The 21,461-nt window shown below is 35.4% G+C and overlaps 1 protein-coding gene across 1 annotated transcript in view; it reads right to left on the bottom strand.

Moving 5' to 3' along the window:
• The window catches only part of CNTN5 (contactin 5), a 1,285,703-nt gene that overhangs the window by 235,132 nt on the left and 1,029,110 nt on the right, over window positions 1-21,461 (bottom strand). The window contains exon 15 of the mRNA XM_037841191.1: window positions 20,941-21,091. Coding sequence (XP_037697119.1) covers window positions 20,941-21,091 — 151 coding nt within the window. The remainder of the gene's footprint in view (window positions 1-20,940; window positions 21,092-21,461) is intronic.

The following is a 21,461-nucleotide window of genomic DNA, read 5'->3' as shown; positions in this document are numbered from 1 at the left end:
ACTCTGTGAAAAGTTGTTGAGCAGTGATCATGACACCCTGGTTGTGCCCAGGAAATCAAGCCATGGTTGTATGGAATGCAGAAAGAATTAAAAAACCAAGACCTGCTTTATTATCTCTTTCATAAGAGGCCTCAATTAAAGAGAGGTATGTACTTGACAACCTGCATATTTCAGAAGTGGTCAAAACCCTGATACAATAGTGTGGAATGCACCTGAGAGAAGACAGGGCTACCAGCAGATCTGAAGGCTTGACTTAAGGGAAGGAAAGAGCCATTCTTATTATGCTGTCAATCATCTTACACTCTGGGCAAACCCTACATTTGTGCAAAACTTGTGGTTGATCAGGAACACAAAGCTATTGTGGGAGGAGGCAGACACTAGGTCTCACTGCTGGAAAGAAGAACTTCATATACATATAATCACTCAAAAAACAAGGTTGGAGGATGGGACTTCACTATTTCCCTTCAAACATAAGTATGTACCCCAGTAAATGCATGATGGAAGGATCCAGGGTGAGAGGGGGTCCCAAGAAACTCAGAAATAATGCCATTCATGACCTATATGTTAAGGAGCACGTCTTGTTTCGGTTTCATTTTAGGCATCAGGGCACCTAACCAACTTCAAGGGAAAGGAAGTTGTAAATAGTTGCATGAAAACCAGGTGCAGAGGTGCAGGCCCACGTATTCCACCACTCTGCCAGCCCCTACACCCACATACACACAAAGAGGAAGATCACATAAAATTTTAAATGTTGATCTCAGTATGGGGGAAGAACACAGTCCTACTGCACATGCATGATTTATACAGATATAAGAGCTCTAATGTGGTGTGCCACCCTGTAAATTTTTAAAACAATTTTATAATAGTGTTTAAAACCAGATAGGGACAGTTTGGAGAGCAGAGCTATATCAAAGGATTTAGAAAAAATGATTTACTTGAGGTTTTTAAACAGCATTAAGTGGTTTGTGAAAAGTGTTCTGACTTGTGCGTAATATGGATGGTGCTTAAAAGTCTGGGCACCATAAAGGTAGACCCCTGGAGACACATTCACCAGGAAAACGTGGGCCTTAAATACAGCTGGGTGTTTGCTTCCAAGACTGCTTTCTGAGTATTAGCATTTAAACCACCCACAGAGGCTTTGCAGATGCTTCACTGGGTAAATAAGGTAGAGATGAGAATGTTCACACCTCATTGATGCTACTTTTTAATTTAGTGATAATTCTAAAACTGGATTGATCAGAGAATCTGACTTTAAACTAGCTTGGAAGAAGCTAGCAAAGAAAATCTAAGCTCCATTTAGTTAATTTTCTAAATTAAATAAACAAAGGAGACTGAACCTACTTCTGCTTTCCAACTTTCTGATTCGATTCCATGCTATCTTAATTTAACCATGTAAGGGAGAAATCTCAAATCTGTATGTTAATAACATGAGAACAGTCATAATATTCTTTCAATGTAACACCTTTCTTCAAGGAAATTCAGAGTGATATGAGATGTTTTTGCCCCCAGTCCTCAACAACTGAGCTTGAATTATTACCATCTATTACACAGCACATTTGGGATGCTGAGGCATGGAGATGTAACAGCTGAAGAGGATTTGGGCATGGTTGCTGTTCCAACAAATTCATCTAAAAGGATGTGTGAGTTTCAACAACGTGCAGAGCACCGTTCGAGGCTTGGGAGTTATGGAATAAAAGGTCAAGAAAGTCCTGGAACTCCTGGAGGTTCTATTCTAGGGAAAGAGTAAATTAAAAAAAAAAAAAAAAGGTGATTTCAGATATGATAAGTGATTTGAAGAACACAAAGGGAGTGATGTGAGAGAGGGTAATTGGGATGGAGCAATGGTGCAGATAGAGATGGTCAAAAATGCCTCTGAGAAGGTGACATTCCACCTGAGAGCTAGATTTCCAGGACACAATCATGCGAAGATCTGGGGGAAGAAGGTTTTAGACTGCAGGGGACAGGAAGCACCTTGCCCTGAGATGAGAATAAGCCTGCTTAATGTCAGAGCACAGAGGGAAGGTCGTGGGGTCAGAGCTTTATGAGAAAGGGGCGGGGAAATGTGACAGGAAAAAGAAAAGGCAGTGATTAGCTTGTACAGGGTCTTACGCATCGCTGTATGGTGTTCTGATTTTGTTCTAAATAGAGGAAGAAGCCATTGGAAAGTTTCAAAAAGTAAGCATGATTCACACTGTGTTTTAAAAAATAACTCTGGTTGATAGAGAAGACTGCATAGGCTCAAGGCTGGATAAAGAGATGCCAGTTTGGAGGCTGTTTGAGAGGCCAGGCTAAACAAGATGTGGTATGGATTACATGGGCAGGCAGGGAGATAAAAACAACTCTGAGAAGTCCAAAATACTGTATTTTTGTGGTGTAAAATGATTAATGATCCGCTGTGCACAGAGTGCATAAATAATGCATAGATGATAAATTAAAGACAGAAGAAATGAGTCAGGCTTCACAACCTTTAGAGATGATATTGAAAGATAAAATGTGAGGCTCTGCTTCCTCCCAGGAGATGAGGAGAACTCCTGGGCTACCTGACCACCCCCACTGCCTTTACGGTGCCCACCGCAAGGGGGATGGTTGCTGTTCACCGAGCACCTCCCACACTCTGGACTCTGCTTAACACAATACGCAAGATCTTAGTCTCAAAACATTCTCTGAATGGGTTCTTGTTGGACTCCCTTTACAAATGAGAAAAGTGAGCCTCATAAAGACAGTTAAGCAAATTCAGTATGTGAAGCAGAATATTCTTTTATTAAGGGTTTATGAGCAAAGATAGGGCCAGATTTCCTGGTCGGGAAGCCTGGCCCTCCTAGTTGCTAACTGTGTGAATGTCGGATTTCCATAGCTACGCGTCATTGTTGGAAAAACAGGAATGATTAAAAATCCAGCCTGTGGGATGAAATGAGTCACCACACATAAAATTCCCAGATATTCCTGGAATACTGTTTGCCTGCAATAAACATTAGCGATTTTTGTTACTGCTCAAATTATACAGCTAGTGAAAATACAGCATGGATATTTGGGTCTAAAGTCAATGCTCTTCACTTTAAGCAGTTTCACTTACTGTTTTTTGTTTATTTAAAAATTTTTTTTTAAATTTAATTTTATTGAGATTGTTCACATGCTATACAATTATCCAAAGATCCAAAGTGTACAATCAGTTGCCCATGGTGCCATCACACAGCTGTGCATCCATCACCACAATTAGTTTTTTTTTTTAATTTTTAGAACATTTTCATTAATCCAGAAAAGAAATCAAGACCAAAAAAAAAAAAAAAACAAAAATAAGGAAACTCAAATCCTTCCATAACCCTAACCACATCCCCCTCCATTGTTGACTCATAGTATTGGCATAGTACATTTGTTACTGTTCATGAAAGAACGTTGAAATACTACTAACTATAGTACATAGTTTGCAATAGGTATATATTTTTTCCTATATATCCCTCTATTATTAACTTCTGGTTATAGTGTCATACATCTGTTCTAGTTCATGAAAGAGATTTCTAATATTTGTACAGCTAATCATGGACAATGTCCACCACAAGATTCAGTGTTTTATAAATTCCCATCTTTTAACCTCCAACTTTCCTTCTGGTGACATACGTGACTCTGAGCTAACCCTTTCCACCACCTTCACACACCACTCAGCACTGTTAGTTAAATAATGTGCTACTGTCACCTCTGTCCACTTCCAAACACTTAGGTTCAACCTAGTTGAACATGCTGTTCCTAATAAGGAACTGCTCCCCATTCTTTAGCTTCATTCTATATCCTGGTAACTTATATTTCATGTCTATGAGTTTACATTATAATTAGTTCATATCAGTGAGACCCTGCAATATTTGCCTTTATGTGTCTGTCTTATTTCACTCAATATAGTGCCCTCAAGTTTTCATCATCAACCCGTTTTTTTTAGACTGTTTTGTTCACCCACCATACATTCTGTCCTAAGTAAACAATTGATGGTTCCCTGTATAGTCATGTATTTATATATATTCACCACCATCACCACTACTATATAAGGACATCTCCATTTCTTCTACAAAGAAGGAGCAGTCAAAGAGGTAGAGAGACAAAAGAAAAAAAAAAAAAAACAAAAAAAAAACCATGAGAGCTAAAAAGCAACAAAAGGAAAGATAAAATTCAACTAAAGTAGAATAAGAGTCAGAAAACATCACCAATGCCAAGAGTCCCATATCCCTTCCTTATGTCCCCCTCTTAAAGCATTTAGCTTTGTTATATTGCCTTTGTTACATTAAAGGAAGCACAATTCAATGTTTCTGTTAACTATAGTCTGTAGTTTGCATTGATTGTATTTTTCCCCCAATACCACTCTATTTTTAACATTTTGCAAGGTTGACGTTCATTTGTTCTCCCTCATGAAAGAATATATTTGTACATTTTATCATAATTGTTGAACACTTTAGGTTTCAGTGAGTTTTACAGTCCCAATCTTTATCTTTCCTCTTTCTTTCTGTTGTACCACATGCTCCTAACCTCCCTCTTTCAACCATACTCACAGTCACCTTTGTTCAGTATACTTACATTGCTGTGCTACCATCACCCAAAACTGTGATCCAAACCTCTCACTCCTGTCTCTTCCTATCTGTCTGTAGTGCTCCCTTTAGTGTTTCCTGTAGAGCAGGTATCTTGTTCACAAACTCTGTCATTGTCTGTTTGTCTGAGAATATTTTAAACTCTCCTTCATATTTGAAGGACAGTTTTGCCAGATATAGGATTCTTGGTTGGCAGTTTTCCCCCTTCCATATCTTAAATATACCACCCCATTTCCTTCTTGTCTCCATGGTTTCTACTGAGAAATCCACACATAGTCTTATCAAGCTTCCTTTGTATGTGATGGATTGCTTTTCTCTTGCTGCTTTCAGGATTCTCCCTTTGTCTTTGATGTTTGATTATCTGATTATTAAGTGTCTTGTCATACGTCTATTCATATCTATTCTGTTTGAGGTATGCTGTGCTTCTTGGAGCTGTAATTTTATGTCTTTAATAAGAGATAGAAAATTTTCAGTTATTATTTCCTCTATTATTGCTTCTGCCCCTTTTCCCTTCTCTTCTCCATCTGGGACACCCGTGACATATACATTCATGTGCTTCATGTTGTCATTTAATTCCCTGAGGTGTTGCTCATATTTTTACATTCTTTTCCCTATCTGTTCTTTTGTGTGTAGGGTTTCAGGTGTCTTGTCTTCCAGTTCCTGAGTGTTTTCTTCTGCCTCTTGAACTCTTCTGTTGTATGTCTCCATTGCGTTTTTCATCTCTTTTGTTGTGCCTTTCATTTCCATAGATTCTGCCATATGTTTTTTTCAAACTTTCAATTTCTACCTTATGTTTGCCCAGTGTTTTCTTTATAGCCTTCACCTCTTTTACCATATCTTCCCTGAACTCATTGATTTGGTTTTTGATTTGATTTAGCATATTTCTTTGAAAGTCTTCAATGGATTGTTTCATTAAAGTGAAACAATATCTCAACTGTATCTTGCTTGAGGTGTAAGTGTGTTCATTTGACTGGGCCATATCTTCATTTTTCATAGTGTAGATTGCAGTATTCCATTGTCTAGGCCTCTTGTTTCCTTGGTTACCCCAATCAGATTTTCCCCAGACCAGAACAGGTTCATATCTCAGAATGGGTTTATATTTAGTTTCAAGTATCCCTGAAGATGTGTCAGAGATTGACAGTCTTTCCTGTGAGGCTTATAGCCGCTGTGCTTTTCCTAACCTGCCCAGCAGGTGGCACCTGTCAGCCTGTAGCTCCCAACTGGTATAAGGAGATGTGGTCCCTTTAGTTTTTGTTTTGGCTGTTTTCCCCCAAGCTCTGAGGTCTGGTTCTGAGGGGAAGTCGGGTAGTAGAGCTGGGCCCCACCTCCATCCTCTTAGGCAAGATACACCCATAGGGATTTATCATCTGCATTTGAATAGCTCCTTTGTCTGACTCTGCTATCTCTACCCTTCTGGGTCAGATTGCTGCGAACTGAAAAAGGCTGAGACTTTCTCCACTGAGCTGCCCACATTGAGAGAGAAAAAGGGACAGAAAGCCCCCTTTCTGAGCCAGTCTATGGTCCCCCAATTTCACCCATTGGCCAAGGGTAACACCTGATCTTCTGGGCTCCCCGTCTGGAGACAGAGAAGTCCTCTGGCTCTTTAAGGTCAGTTGTCACCACAAGCCTCTGCTTGTTGGGGATTCATAGCTTGTAATCAGCTGTCCACATTTGTTAATTAAAACCATAGTTTGAGCTGGGCTGAGCTAAAGTCGCTTGCTCAGAGAGTGCTGCTTTCCACCACAGCGAGGTTTTGCAGCTCAGTCTGCCATGGGGTGGGGGTGGGGGTATCTCCCAGCACAGTTCTGCAGTTTTTACTTACAGATTCTATGCTCTGATCTCAGGCATTCCTCCCAACCCAGGTTGGTGTATGATGTGTGGACAATGACAGCAGTTATTCCAGATTATTTACTAATTGTTCCTGGTTATTCACTAGCTGCTCTAGGGGACTAACTAGAGTCCACTCCTCTCTATACCACCATCTTGCCCCCTCCCTAGTGTTTTATTTTTAATAAAGATTATATCAAACAATAATGATGATAAAGAAAAAAATGGATTCCAAACAACTATGTTGCAAAAGAAAAGTTTTTTTGTTTTTTTTTCCCCCCTGGGTTTATCCCCTAGCCAATAAGTATCATGAAAAGGAAGGCAGAGGTTTCCTAATACTAGTTCATTTCTGTCTTAGTTTTTTTTTCCTTAGTGAATTTGAAGTATATATGTCCATTATTATCTCACAAGAGATACTAAAAGCTTCAAAATATGCATATATAAAATGATCCATTTAAACAGAAGAAGTAGTACAGAAAACAAAATAATAGATATGCCACAAATATTCTACATATTTTTCTAGAAGAGCACAGACAATACCATAACCATAACTACACAGTACCCAGAACTCTCACAGTCCTTACCCATTTATACTCACTTCTACCTGAACACCCACATACATACATGCACACACACACACACACAGAAAACACTTTTAAACATGTATAAAATACTCAGTGACAAGCTTGGCACACAGTAGGCATTTAATCAATGTATTCATAGTGTTATTAGTTACCTCAATCCAATGACACTATCCATTGTGGACAGTGATAGAAAGTACAAAAAGTCTCTGAATTGCTATAAGAAAATCCCATATCCAAGTCCCTTTATTTGTTTGTGTTTATATTTACTTTGCATGAAATCTAGAAATGGAGTTTCTTTCAAGAAGTCTTTGAGAACATGATACTTAAAAGGCTTCTCTGGCACCAGGAAAGGAAAGAAAGAATAAGCAAGCAATTTATAGAATACAGAGGCCTTGAGGGAAGTATAGTTTTGGAAAAGTTATGCATGGATAAATCCAAATAAGTTTTTAAACTAAATATGGATTTTAAAATAGAACTTTTTAGAAGTGTGCAGCGTCCCTCCCTCCCCGAGCAATACCATCGCTTCCCCTTCAGCAGTAGCCCCAATTCCATTATGAAGCAGTTTCTCACTCCTCTTGTGTTGGTGTAGAAGAATGCAAATTTATTTTTACAGGTTTTGCTTTGAATCTAGAAACCTAACTAAATTCTCTAAACAATTCAAATAATTTTTGCTAATTTGCTAATAATGAAAGTTTTGTTTTTTTCCTTCTCAATCTGTAAACTTTCCCTTGTCTTCCTTTACTGGCTAGGACTTCTGGTAAAATGCTGAATAGAAATGGTTACAGCAGGAATCCTTCTCCAGTTCCTAATATCAAAGGGAATGCTTTTAATTTTTCTCCATTCTAAACTTATCTTTCAATTTTTTAAAAAGGATTTTTGTTGGGGACGATTAAGGTAGCATGTATAAAATCCACCCTCAGCGATGCTGGAGATATGCAACATGGCCGCTAGGGCTGATGCAATAACGGCTTAAGTTGCCCTCAGCCTTCTTTACGGAAGTGATAGCCGTTTGCGCCTAAGATTCGCGCCTAGAGTGCTAGCTTTACAATCTGCCTTCTACCCCAGCAACAGCAGCCACCAATCCTAGACCGCCACCTGCCCTTGCTAGCCACTCCCCCTCTCTCCTAGAGTATATATGCTCTGCCCCTTCAATAAAGATTTGCAGCTTGATCAGAAACCTGTCTTGCTGTCATTCCTTGTGTCTCTTGTCCCATACCATTCCTCCCTCACAGGACTCGGAGCCTCCGTTGAACGTCCCGTGGGCCGGGACAGATTTTGAAGAATTAAAAACACTAAACATGTTTTTTTTCTGCCCTATCAATATAAACTTATGATTTATCTGGTTTAATCTTTAGTATGGTAAATTGAATTAATTGATTTTCCCATGTGAAACCTAACTTGGTCATGTAGTATCTTTCATAGGTTTTGTTGTATTCTATCTGTAAATGTTACATTTATATTCATAAGAATGAGTGGCTCATACTTTTACTTCTCATATCTTCCTCCTTAGATTTAGCTATTAAAGTTATTTTCCCTCCTTTCTATCTTTTGAAATATTTTGTGTAAGTTTGGAGTAATTTGTTTTTAGTTTTCTTGGTGGAACATTCCAGTAAAAGCATCTAGACCCGGAGTTTTCTTTGTGAGAAGGTTTTTGTCATATTTTCTGATTTTGATATAGTTAAACAAGCTTTTTTTGGGGTGGCGTGGGTGGGTGGGTGGGTATTATTTAACTGATACATATTTTTCCATTCTTTAAATTTTAAATTTAACTTTCCCCTTTCCTGTGGTTTAAACATGTCTTTTGTAAACAGTTGATTGCTAGATTTTTATTTCAGTCCACTATTATTACAGTAATTTCTGATACGTGTGTATTTACTAAATTATTGTATGCTTTCTATTTATTCCTCATTTTATATATCTTTGTGACTGCACATATATATACACGTACGTATATGTTTCCTTCTGTTTTTTGATTGGTTAATTTTTTCATTACATTCATTTCCTTGACTAGTTTGGAAACAATACTCTATTTGTATCTATTTATTTCTTACATTAGAAATTTAAACAGACATATTTAATTCATAAAAGTCTAAGTTTAATTAATATGTTTAACTTTTTCTAAATAATTCAAGTATCTTAGAATACTTTTAACTCCAAAAAACCTCACATGTTATTCTTTTCAGGTTTTTAAAATTTTTCCTACTCTTGTGGGGTTAAAAATATTATTGTTTTATATGATGACACTTGTTTATGTTTACCCACATATTGATACTTCCATTGCTTTTCATACTTTCTTGTACCTTAGGAGCCTGGAGTCATTTCTCTTTGGGACTCCCTTAACTAAATGCTTTGAGATTTTCAGGCCATGCAAGCACTTTATCTTCTTTCTCTGAGCCCCAGGGATATGTAAAAACCAATGCTCAAATTCAGTAGGTGTATCACATGCCCATAAGGTGAAAGCCAGCCTCAGTGCATGGCTTATTTCTAGGGTAAGCTCAGCCCCCAGTCTTCACATTTTCTTCTTATTTTCTAGTCAGCTCAATGAAGAAATATTTATTGAAATAATATTTATTTATATATTTTATGTTTAAATAATTTATATAATAATATTTATTTATGTATTTTATATTTAAGTCATCAGTTAAAATTGTTTTTTATTAGGAATTTTGGTGGGGTACTTAGTGTATATTTTTTTGTAGAAAACAAATATAGTTTCAAAAATTATATAATAAGGTAAATGTCCCAAATAGATGTGAATTGAATATTTCAAAGACTAACCTTGGGCTACCAAGTTAACTATAAACTTGATCTGTCTTTCGAAATTCTTGTCAGTTTATCCTCAGTTATTTAATCTATTCAGCTTATTTTTCATTTATGCACATAATCTACACCTGTTCAAATGATAGGACTTACTTTTCACAGATGTGTCCTGGATTCATGACTGGGCTTTTGCAAATTTTCATCTCTTTCCCTAAAATACACTCTACCTGTCTCTGAGTGTCAAAATCCTATTCAAGGATCATTTCAAATGGTAATTCATCCAGGAAGTATTTCTTCATCTTCCATCCAGATTTTATTTTCTCCTCTTCTAATCTCTCAAAGTTTTCAGAATGGCAGAGTTGAATGAGAACTGGTTTGGGATCCAGAACTACTTGGATTCTCTTTCTGCATTCATCCATTACTTGCTCGTTGTGTGACCCTGTACAATATCACCATGACTTAATTACTTTATTTAAAACAGGGATAACTGTAACCTCCTTGGAGTAGCACCTTATTTTGAGGATTGAAATGGAGTGATGCATATAGAAAATACTAGTGCTCAATAAGTGGACGCTAGTTTTATTATTAACTTAATGGGATAGTTATTCTATCCTGGGTCATAGTTATCTTTTTATTAGTCTTCGCTCCCCCTCACCACTATCCCCAAGGAGGTTCCTTGGGAAAAAGTATTTGTTCTTATTTGTTTCTGTATGAATTTGCACAATGTCTTGCATTCAGTACATGTTGGATAAGGTTCTGTGTTCACTGAACTAAACTGAATTGAATGGAAAGAAGTGAGTCTAGATCCTGGGACATTAGGGAGTGGGGAAGTAGAGTTACCTCTTACAATTGGACAAAGAGAACAAATACAGATCGCTACCCTGAGACCTCAAGCTACAACTAAGAATATAATGGTCATTAAAAAATGTATATGTGTATGTCTGTGTGTGTGTGTATGTGTGTGTATTTTTAAAGCAAAGAGAAGTAAGCATGCTGATGATGAAATTTCTTTAGGTTATCTTTCATATAAATGATCCTGCTGGTTGTTATTCACTGTAGTCAAGTTTATCATTGTATCTGTGTAATTTGCAACTAGGCTTCTAATTCCCATTATGAATCAACCGCAGTTAAATTAGATTGTGATTTATGCAAAAACTGAAGTGACTATGTAACTCCCAGAGGAAGCTAAAACATCTATGCTGTAAAATACTTTTTGCTAAGCATCCTCAGAATCTTTTTTTCAATGTTTTGCATTCAATGAAGAGCCACTTGGGGAGGTAGTAGGATCAGTCAGCAGCACATACTTAGATGCTTGAATTCCCAAGTATTTTAGATCTTATTTGTATTAAGGACAAATTAAGCTGTAAGTTGTAGTCTGGGGGGCTTTTGGAAAAGAAAAGCCTTTAAACGACTAACGGCTTATTCAAGTTGTGCCTATGTGGAGAGCAAAACCAGGCAACTTGCACAGCAATTTACAGTAACTGGGGCAAATGAACCATAGTTAGAAGTAGAATTTATGAACTGTTTGCTAAACTGGTAATTAGCCAGAGATGTAAAGCCACAACCTGAAGGTGTTCATCGTACAACAGGGCCAGAATTATTTTGTTGTTATTTACAGCTTAAATGATCTGAGCTTCTCAGTGTTATCTCCTCTTGGGAGTTGACGCTTGTTTTCTTATATTTAACAGCTAAGAAAAGAAAAATATGGAAACAAGGGACAGATTGGTCATGACTTCAGGGAAAAATAAAAAGGAAGACCCTTGAAGAGGAAAGTGTAGGTTTTCTGCGACTTAAATTCAGGAAACAATAGGAGCAAAGAATTTAAAGCTTTCTTCCATATAGATCTTCTGTGATTAAATAGATGTCATTAATTTGGAAATACGTGATCATTGTTACATTAGCTAAACAAACTGATGAAAACGGAATTATTTAAAATGTGAGAATTCTTTATTTCCACTGTTATTTAACTATTTGGCATAGTCTGAGCATACTGTTATTCAATGAGATTTGAATTATTTTGGATGACTTCTTTGAGACTAAATTTAGAAACACAGACTTCCCCCTCAGAAGAGTGTAGATCTATCCTGGGAAAAAAAATCTAAAGGATAGTCCAGAAGCATAATTGTAACACTGTTTTTAGAATTTTTTCTATAACATTTGATTAACAAAAGTATCACTGAAGAGAGAGAACAATAGGTATTTCTTATAATTGGATCAACAATATCTATGTGGTCTAGCTTACCATATAGTAGGTGGAAAAAGAGAAAACAACCATATGAAATTCTTGCTACTCACCTATTTTTGAGAAATTGGGCAATTTCATACAGTTGAACTTAAAATTTTTCAGATGAATAAATAAATAAATAAGGAAAAATTATGGAGAACCTCTAATATCATATTGATGAATTAAAGTTGTAACCAATAGAAGACTTATATCAGTAGTTTTAGCAGGGGGATGACACAATGAAAGCTATATTTTGGGAAGATTCGTCTTGCTATGGGAGAAGCATTGTTTATAACAAGAGTAGCTATTCAAAGTGGAGCTAAAATTGAATCTCTCTTGTCCATCAAATCCATTTTTCTATATATTTCACTAAAAACCCAGGGTATTCAGTTTGAATTGCTTTCAGAAGCAAGTAGTTCCTCTCCTTGAAGGTGCAGAAAATGTAGCAGAATACATGAGGTTGCCCTTCCCTTTTAATACTTTCATATCTAATCAAAATGCCAATTTGGCTTAAAAAGGTTCCTCCTACAAATTTTTAGTGTTTACCTTAACTTTTCTTTACTGATTATAAATATGTTACGTAATCTTTATATGCAATTTGTAAAATGCAGAAAAGCACAAAAAGAATTAAATTTTTCCATAATCAATCACTTAGAATTAGCTCTGTGAACAATTAGCTGCTTTATTTCTAGTAATTTTACTGTATTTGTATGTGCACATATTTATTTCTTCAAATAAAATTTGTATTATATTGATACAATGATTTCTTCCATTAATATTTTATCATTGCCCTTAAGTACTCATCAAACATGGTTTCAAAAAATACTATGCTCCATACATTTATATATATATAAATATATATATAAATATATATATGTATGTATATATGGACTATGACTCTATTTTGCTTATATTGTCACCATGATTTAGAATGTCTTTAGTTCTACCAGTGGTTACTTTTTAAGTTAAAAATATAATACATATACTTGAAATGTTATTTCTGCTTATTGAATATAAAACAAGATCTGATAACTCTTGATTTTGTCTTCAATGAAACAAAGAGATTAATACTGTTTTACTTGTGCTACCCACTAGCCAATCTACTTCCAGATACATCCTGATATAAGTGTCTTTGGGAGTCCCACAATAAACTTTATTTATTGATTGACTGATTTATTTATACACACATAGACATATATGCATATATTTAAATACACACACCCACTTAGGCTTTTGTGTTTTATCTACTCTTGGAAATCAATACTTTTACATTTGCTTGAATTCTTGTTACTCTATTTGTGACTATTTAGCCTTTATATTTAACAGTTTCTGTACTATATACTTCTTTTATGTTCTGATGTTTACAGGACTGATGTTGGCCTGTTGGTAAGATTCTTAGTTTCCCTTTTCTCCCTTTGCTAATCCTCTGAATGCCCCAGAATCCCTTCCTCAAACATTAAGCCTGGAGACCAGTCAGGCGCACATCGACTAGTCAAATATCAGAGGGCTCTAATGCAGCACAATTAGACTGAGGCAGGATGTTTGTCTATTCTCATCTTCTCAACCTTATTAATATGCAGAGGCAAACTTACTCCTGGAAAATTTGAAACAGACTGTATTTCTTCTTTGCTAGAAGGAGTGCATAGAATTCTATAATTACCAGGGCCAATGGATATCAATATACTTCCTCTCTATCACTGTGTACCAGTGTCAAATTCTTAACATTTATATCCCCTCTCATCCCTGGCTGGATTCGTAGTCTTCCAAATGGTTTTGGGTGAGTGCTGATTGGGTGGAATGAGGAAAGTAGCAACTTGTCACCTAGAAGAGTACCTTCTGTGTAGTAGGAGTATTCCTGACAGCCTTTGCAGTGAGGCCCAATTTCTGCCTCTAGCAGGCATGGGCATGACATTGGAAGATTCCTCCTACTGGCTTCGTATCTTGACTGTGCTGCAGTTCCAGAGATCTAGGCTTGAATGGCTCATTGACCATTTCTCAATTTAGCCTATTTCTGCTTGAATAGGCAATTCCTGCTAGAGGATATGAATTTGTTCATCTATATTCTTAATTTCCAATGCTGTTCTGACTTTGTATTTATTTATGTTTTTACTTTTGTATTTTTATTAACATTTTAAATGGAGGGTGAGGAAGCTGAAGGAGGCAGAACCTTGTGAGGTTAGTTTCATCAAAGCCAGGAAGTGAGTATTCTGACTCCACCATAATGAATATAAGGCCTTTTCCTCTTTACCCACTTAAGCTCAGTGGATTTATGGAACAAACAGCAAGTCCCCATGCCTGAATGATAAAACATTGTATATTGTAAGCATTTCATAGATTTTAAAACTTATGAAGCAAGCTATCAAATTTGTCTTCCTTGAGACAGATAACATTTTGATAATTTTATTTTAAAATTTCAATGCATAAATTTTAATTTACAAAGGAAATCAGCTGATATATTCTTGATATATGAATGTTTTTTCCCTTCATTATACAATTTCTTAAGACACTGAAGAAAACCAGGATACCTAGGGTCTACATTGTTTTATGTTCTTAATATGTAAACGACATTGTCACAGAGGAAACAACAAAACAGCTTGTTCATTAGCAAACACAGCATGTAGGTGGAAACAAAGGGACAGAAACAAGACCCTAATTACACCCATGAATTCCTCTTCTTCCTTAGAAAATGTAAGAAGACCTTGTTTTCCCCTCAGTAACAGTGTCCTCCAGGGCTCGCACTAAGAATATATTTGTCCATATGTATGTGAGTCAGTATGTGAGCTTGATCATTGTTGCTTAATAAACACTACATGAATTCCCCTTAGAAGTCAACTAATAGGTTCTTCAAGTGCAATTTTCTGTGTGTGTTAAACGAGTAAGCTGAAAACTTCGCCATACTGAAGCTCCTCTGGTGAACAGGGGAATATTACAAGAGATTTTTTACAGTCCCATAAAAGAAAAATTATCCTATAATATCTGCTCCATAGGATAATTTTTACTTTGGGGGATGCAGGATTCCTTAAGCACCCATTTGAATTATTACGCATTATCTCTGTAATTTGTACCCCCTTCACCCCGAAATGAAAACTGGTGCCTAAACTACTTTAAGATTTCAATAACTATAAATAATTTTTAAAGATACATGGTATATTCTATGAGGTTTCATAAGTGATGTTACTTCTATTTGTGCTGATGGAAACAAAATTAGTTAAGCATTTACCAAAAACCATGAATTCTTCATTTTAGCTAACATCATCTTCGCCCACAGAAATTACAGGAAATTGAACATGTAGTATGAAGGTTTAATGTTTGTGCACTGCTGGAGTGCTTCTGGATGATTATATTTTAACAAAAGCAAATGACTAAGTAATGGAAATAATGAGCTGAAGTGAAAATCCAGTATGAGTTTGATAAGCAGAACATTCCGAATGAAAGTATAGGAGAGGAAAAAATCTCTGTGGCATGTGTTATTCTCTAGTACTCTTGGAGTTTATCAGTTTTCATATGATACATGGACGTGATTGATAAAGGAACCTAAATGGATATGTGCTAGTAATCTTAAGAAGCTGGTATAACACATAGAGATTCCTTAAAAATAAATAAATAAATAGACAAACAGGAGAAAAGCAATAAAAGCAAAGAAAAACAAAACAAAAAACAGTTTAAAAAGACTTCTCAATTCTTCATTAACTACCCATATGTATTGACCTATCTGTACACGGTCTATGAAGTGATGATGAAACAAGTAAACATAAGCCTGCTAGTATAGGAACCTTTCCCAAAGATACTGAACCACCAGCAGACAGACGAGGATGACTGTGGAGAATGCCAGGCATAAATGATGAGAAGCTGTTTCAGGCCTTGAAGGACAAGGAATGTCAGTTTAGGGACTTAGATTGATAAATAAATTTATCACAAAGAGGACCTAAAAGACTTCTTTAGTCCCAGATGATAATTTAAATCAAGTATCCTTTTCCTTAATTACTGGAGAAGAAAACGGGAGTGGAAAGGATATCCACAGTTATTGATAACAGAAATTGATGCCAGTGTTCAAAGATTCAAAGATTTAAATGATACCCATCATCATCACCACCAACACTACCACTACTATCACCATCATCGTCGTCGTCGTTGTCATCATCATCACAGGTAATATACTGAGTGCTTTCTAGATGCCATGTACTGCATATTATGTATAGAACCTCATTCATTTCTCATGACCCAACAAGATTACTTTTTACTCCCAATTCTAAATAAGGAAATGAATTAGCTAACCTGTCAAAACCTCAGAGTCTACAGGACTAGCAGGACACCCAGTCCTGTTTTATATACTGGATTATACTGTTACCCATAATGAGTGCTTTGTAAATTATAAATACTACAGACTTACAAGCCGTTATCATCATTATTAGTGATAATGTGATTTACAGTTTGAGGAGTAATTCATATTAATCATTCTGGGATATTAACAATTCATTTAAGCTCAAATGTATATCTTTTAGGGATATCATTTAGGGCCAAATGAATTAAATCTTTTGCAGTATGTAGGCAGGCAACTTATTAATCATATTTCTTCTAAAAGTCATTATGTTCTAGTTGTTATTTATCAAATTTTAAACTTTAAGAAAGTACTTTAGGTATTTTCTTAGGGAAAAAAATAAGAACTGGAAACATGGTATTTTAAGACACCCCTCCCAAACAAAAAACCTAGTAGATTCAATCAAAATGTGGCAGGAAAGGTAAACAAATTGGTTATGTGGCACTGTTGATAAAATAAATGATTGATTATAAACTTCAGTTGTTATAAAATTGCATTAACAGTTGAGTTAAATTGCAGTTAACTCTAAATTCAAATTCAACCTTGTGAGTTTCTGATGATTTGTTCATTAAAGAATTTTAATTGCAGAAAAAATGTTATAACATTTTTTTATTCAGGACATAATTTTATGGTTTGAAAGTGATATATTGCTTACACTTAAATGTTTCTCTTGCAATATTATTACTTAATTCCTTTTTCCCAATATAATACTATTATTTATTTATTTGCCTATATAGGATACTGCCTTTTGCTGGTTGTCTTTCCTTTAGAACAAACCCTAAATAACTAAAAATTAATGAAGGACAGTGTTAAAAAGCTTTTTTTTTTTTGAGCTGTTGTAGGTTGGAAGAGTGCTGAATATACATTATATTACATAGATTTATATGAATGGTGAATATAGTTGTACTCAAATAAATTAAATCATGATTTGAATCTGCACCCCCACTGTGAAAATTTTGGAAGCCTTAAAGTTAACTATATTCTGACACTTTACTTTCCATTTTAATTTTTATTTACAACTCTTATCAAACTGTTGGTGTGTTCTAGAACAAGGAGAAGCTATCTAAAATTTCCATAATTAAATAAGTGGCCATATATAACTGACACCCTCTTTTAAAGAATGTGCAATCAATATGTACCTTTAAATTTTAAGTTTTATGATCTCATACATATATTCAGGATTTACACTTTTGTGTATTTTTTTATACTGCTTTGAGGAATTCTTTCTAACACTACTTAAATCTTAGCCTTTTATTTTATTATTCAAATGTTTATATATTTTTTATCTAACTAGATTGTATTTGTCATGAAACCTGGTACTACCCAATATGGAAAGACAGGTAGATTGCCATTCACAGTAATTACTAATAAGGCCAATCTACACACCTTGATCACTGATCAGGGAAGGCAGAATGCTAAGTAAATCAACCAAGTCTTGCTCTTACTTCAATAAATAGCAATTTAATAAATACTTAAAGGTATTTTTAATTAACAATGAATTTGTACTTTTCATTAGATGGATTTACTTACTCAATAATTCCTTAGTTCAGAAATATGTAGTAAGTGCCTAATGTGTGGGCCATATCTTGGAAAACTATGAAAGATATAAAAATAGAGGCTTGGAAAAACTGGAAGAAGCTAGAATCCGGAACTTTCCCAATGGAATGAGAGATCAGAAGATGCCTAGCAAGTGAGATGAAACATGCTATGGCAAGTCTATCATGAAATGTAGGGGAGCAGTGGCATAAGGCATGACTAGATAAAATTACACATGTACCCAATAAAGGGGGTGATACACCGCCCGCCCCTTGACACACATACATTGGTGGGAGGGTTAGAGGAAAAACACTGCTTGGTAGAAAGTACTGGAAAGAACAATTCTTCAGTCTTGGAGGGGCAAGCATATTGGGCAGGTTATCAAGACAAGGCTTCAGGCAGAAGGCAACACTTACCAGTACAGGGACGGAATCTGAGAACTTGCCTCAGACACTCTGTTACTCAAACCGGATCACAAAGTCATAATCAGACTAACCACCAGCTTGACTTGGTGCTGAGTGACTTGAGCTACTAAACTTACACATGCTTTCTCTATGACATGTGGCAGAATTGTTATCTGACACTAGGGTAGATCTGAGGAAGACTAGATGGGAACTAGGAATAGCTGACATTATTATATGAGGTATTGTTGTGAAGACTGTGAGAAAATCATGAATAAAATAAGGGATCCAGATGGTTGAATGCTCTAAAATACACTCAGATTGAGCAGAGAATGGAGTCCCCATATGTCCTACTGCTCATTGCTTATGTGATTATAGAGACTATAGGATTTAGACTATGGGAACATTTAATTAAGTGATTCTGAAATGGTATCACAGACATACATTCAGCCAAAAGAACAAACTGATATTCAGAAGTTAGTTTAGCATTAATTAGGAAGATGCATATCCTTGGAGCAGCAGTATTTGCCTTGATTTTGCATAGAGAGTATTATTAATGGACACCTAATGAATTAAAAGTATAATAGCATACTTGAATTTTCCATCTTGAAATGTATATAATCATCCTTATGGTACCGTGAATTTCTGATTCTATCTGGACAGAACATTGTGATTATGGTCTCAATCTCATATAACTCCTAATGTAACATAATTTACAGTGGGCATTTCTCTCACTCAATTAAAAACAGGCTGTGGCTTCTTCTCAACCCAACCACCTCACAAACATATTAGCTACATACTGCAGTAAGCTTTATTTTATTTCCCTCTGGATACAAACAGCATGTTGTAATAAATCATACCTTAGTAAAAATGGTATCTTATATATGTGCTTGTCAATTTTAAGAGTGAAAATGCACTATACATTTGAGTTTTCTTACTAAATAAAGCCAGTCTATGACCTAAAAACATTGATCAGGGTAGGCAGAATGCTAAGTAAATGCAGCCAAGTCTTGTTCTTCCTTCAATCAATAAAAACACACATATTTCACATTTCACCTCCTTTCCAAACAACCCTTTGACCAGGAGCATTGACATTTGGAAAAAACTGAGTGGTATGAGTTGGGGGTCAGCCTATTTTAGGTTAGCAGTGAAGAAAAAGGGGAACCAGAAAGATGGGAAATTCACAAACTGTATTTTTTGACTTCTGGAAGATAAACAGTTTATTATATGCATATTCCTATTATAGAAAACTAATAATCTGTTATCTCTCTCAATGCTTTTGCTATGGCAAAAGAGTTGCTACCTAATTTTTTAAACTTACAGCATGACATCTGTGAATAGTTGATGAGGAAACATCTTAGGAACTGAAATAAATAGGACATGATTCACGTGCCACCCACAAACATAAAGCCAAGTAATGTTTTTCACATGGGATGCCTGCCACTGATAGGGCATATATATTCTGTTGACGCTGTAAAATTTTCAATACCTTTAGAAAAGAATGATAACCAAACAATGCAAATTATCTGCTCTTATTATAAAATGAAAACAATTTTCCTCTGCTTTAATAAGGTTTGTGCCAGGGTGTTTTATTTTTCTTCTCCACATTTGTGCACCCAGAACAATTTCAGCCGGCCTTTGATCAACTCAACCACCTGGAACGTTAAATGCCAATCCCAATTGATCACACTTTCCCAGCAACAGATCCTCTGCCCTGAATGGAATCCAATCATTCCATAAATTATTTCATCTGAGATAGGCAATCTATATTAGTGTTTTCAGACTCAGATAGGAAACAAAATATTCTAAGGAAAATTTTCAAATATTTCAAAATATTCCAACAATATTTAAAGGAAAAATTATTCAAATAGACTCCTAATGCTGACAAATTATTTTAACTCTTATTTTAATTATCATTATTTAGATCTGGACAAATATAAAACAAGGCACAAACTGCTTATCCTTATAGATCAAATGAAAAACAAGTCTCTAAAACAATAATAAACACTATCATTTTAACATGATGGAGGATGTTTCTTTGTCAAAATTGAATAACCACTAGTAACATGAACATGGTAATGACTAGTAAAGCACGATCCTTTTGAACTTGGCATATACAGACCACCATGTGATGATATGATTTCTTATAATATTTCTCCATTCTTTTTCATGTGATGTCCTTTGACTTTTTCTTGCTAAGACATCTTTACACACTAAATATTCCTCTGCACTTATTCATTTGCCTATGGCAATCAATTTAATCATAAAATTTGTATCAGCATGATTGAAAACAAAAATGCAAACATGGGAGCAAGAATACTTGGCAGTATTTCATCATAAGGTTATTATCCAGAAAATTCAGAATATGTTTATATACTTTTTAATACTAACATTGCAATGAAAACACACTGCTTAAAAATTATCATAGATAACTTGTAGGCTCCCAAGTCTGCAGACCCAAAATGATAAAATAACAAGCTTAATGAAAATGTTCATTTTCAACATAACCCAGTGAAATTCCTAATTGTTGCTGAAACAACATGGAGGTAAAGAAATCTGATCATATGAAAGTGGAATTTCATGAACTTACTAAATCACTATATGGACAAAACATTATTTCAATCAGATTATGAAATAAGTCTCACTTGTCTATTTTTTGTATCATCTGGAATCTCAAAAAAGGCTGATGTTAAAAGACTGAATTATGAAATAGACTTCTAACCTTTTGTTCTCTCTAACTGCTTTGTCTTCTTTCTTCCAAGAGATGGTTGGTTTTGGAGAGCCTTGGGGTTTGCACTCTATGATGACTTCTCGGTTTTTGGTAACAATTATGGTTTTCTTCAGTTGATTTGGTGCAAAAGTGGGGGCTGAAGCTATTAAAAATAGAAAATTAGTTCTATGAAAAGCAACGCAAATAGCTTCTAACAGATGATTCATTGAGATTTCACAACTTTTTCCCTCTGAGATAAATTTCTAACTAAAATCAATAGGATATCTACACATGTAAAGGGCACTAACTCATCATTTAACTTCTTTATTTAGTAATTAAATAGATAGCTTACTGGTTTGCCTTTCTTTTAACAGAGGATTGTTTCATACAATGTGAGGCCCACAGATAAAGGTTGTGTAAAAAAATGACGTGCTTTAATTCATTATTACCAACTCCAATTGTGAAAGATTAATGAGAAACTTGGGAAAAAGGTCTAGGGAGCAACCAAAGAAGTCTACCTAGGTGTCTTTTGG

This window comes from Choloepus didactylus, chromosome 6, assembly GCF_015220235.1.
Source record: "Choloepus didactylus isolate mChoDid1 chromosome 6, mChoDid1.pri, whole genome shotgun sequence".
Lineage (NCBI taxonomy): Eukaryota > Metazoa > Chordata > Mammalia > Pilosa > Megalonychidae > Choloepus > Choloepus didactylus.
The sequence above is the reverse complement of the archived record's forward strand: the minus strand, read 5'-3'. Positions and strand labels throughout refer to the sequence as shown.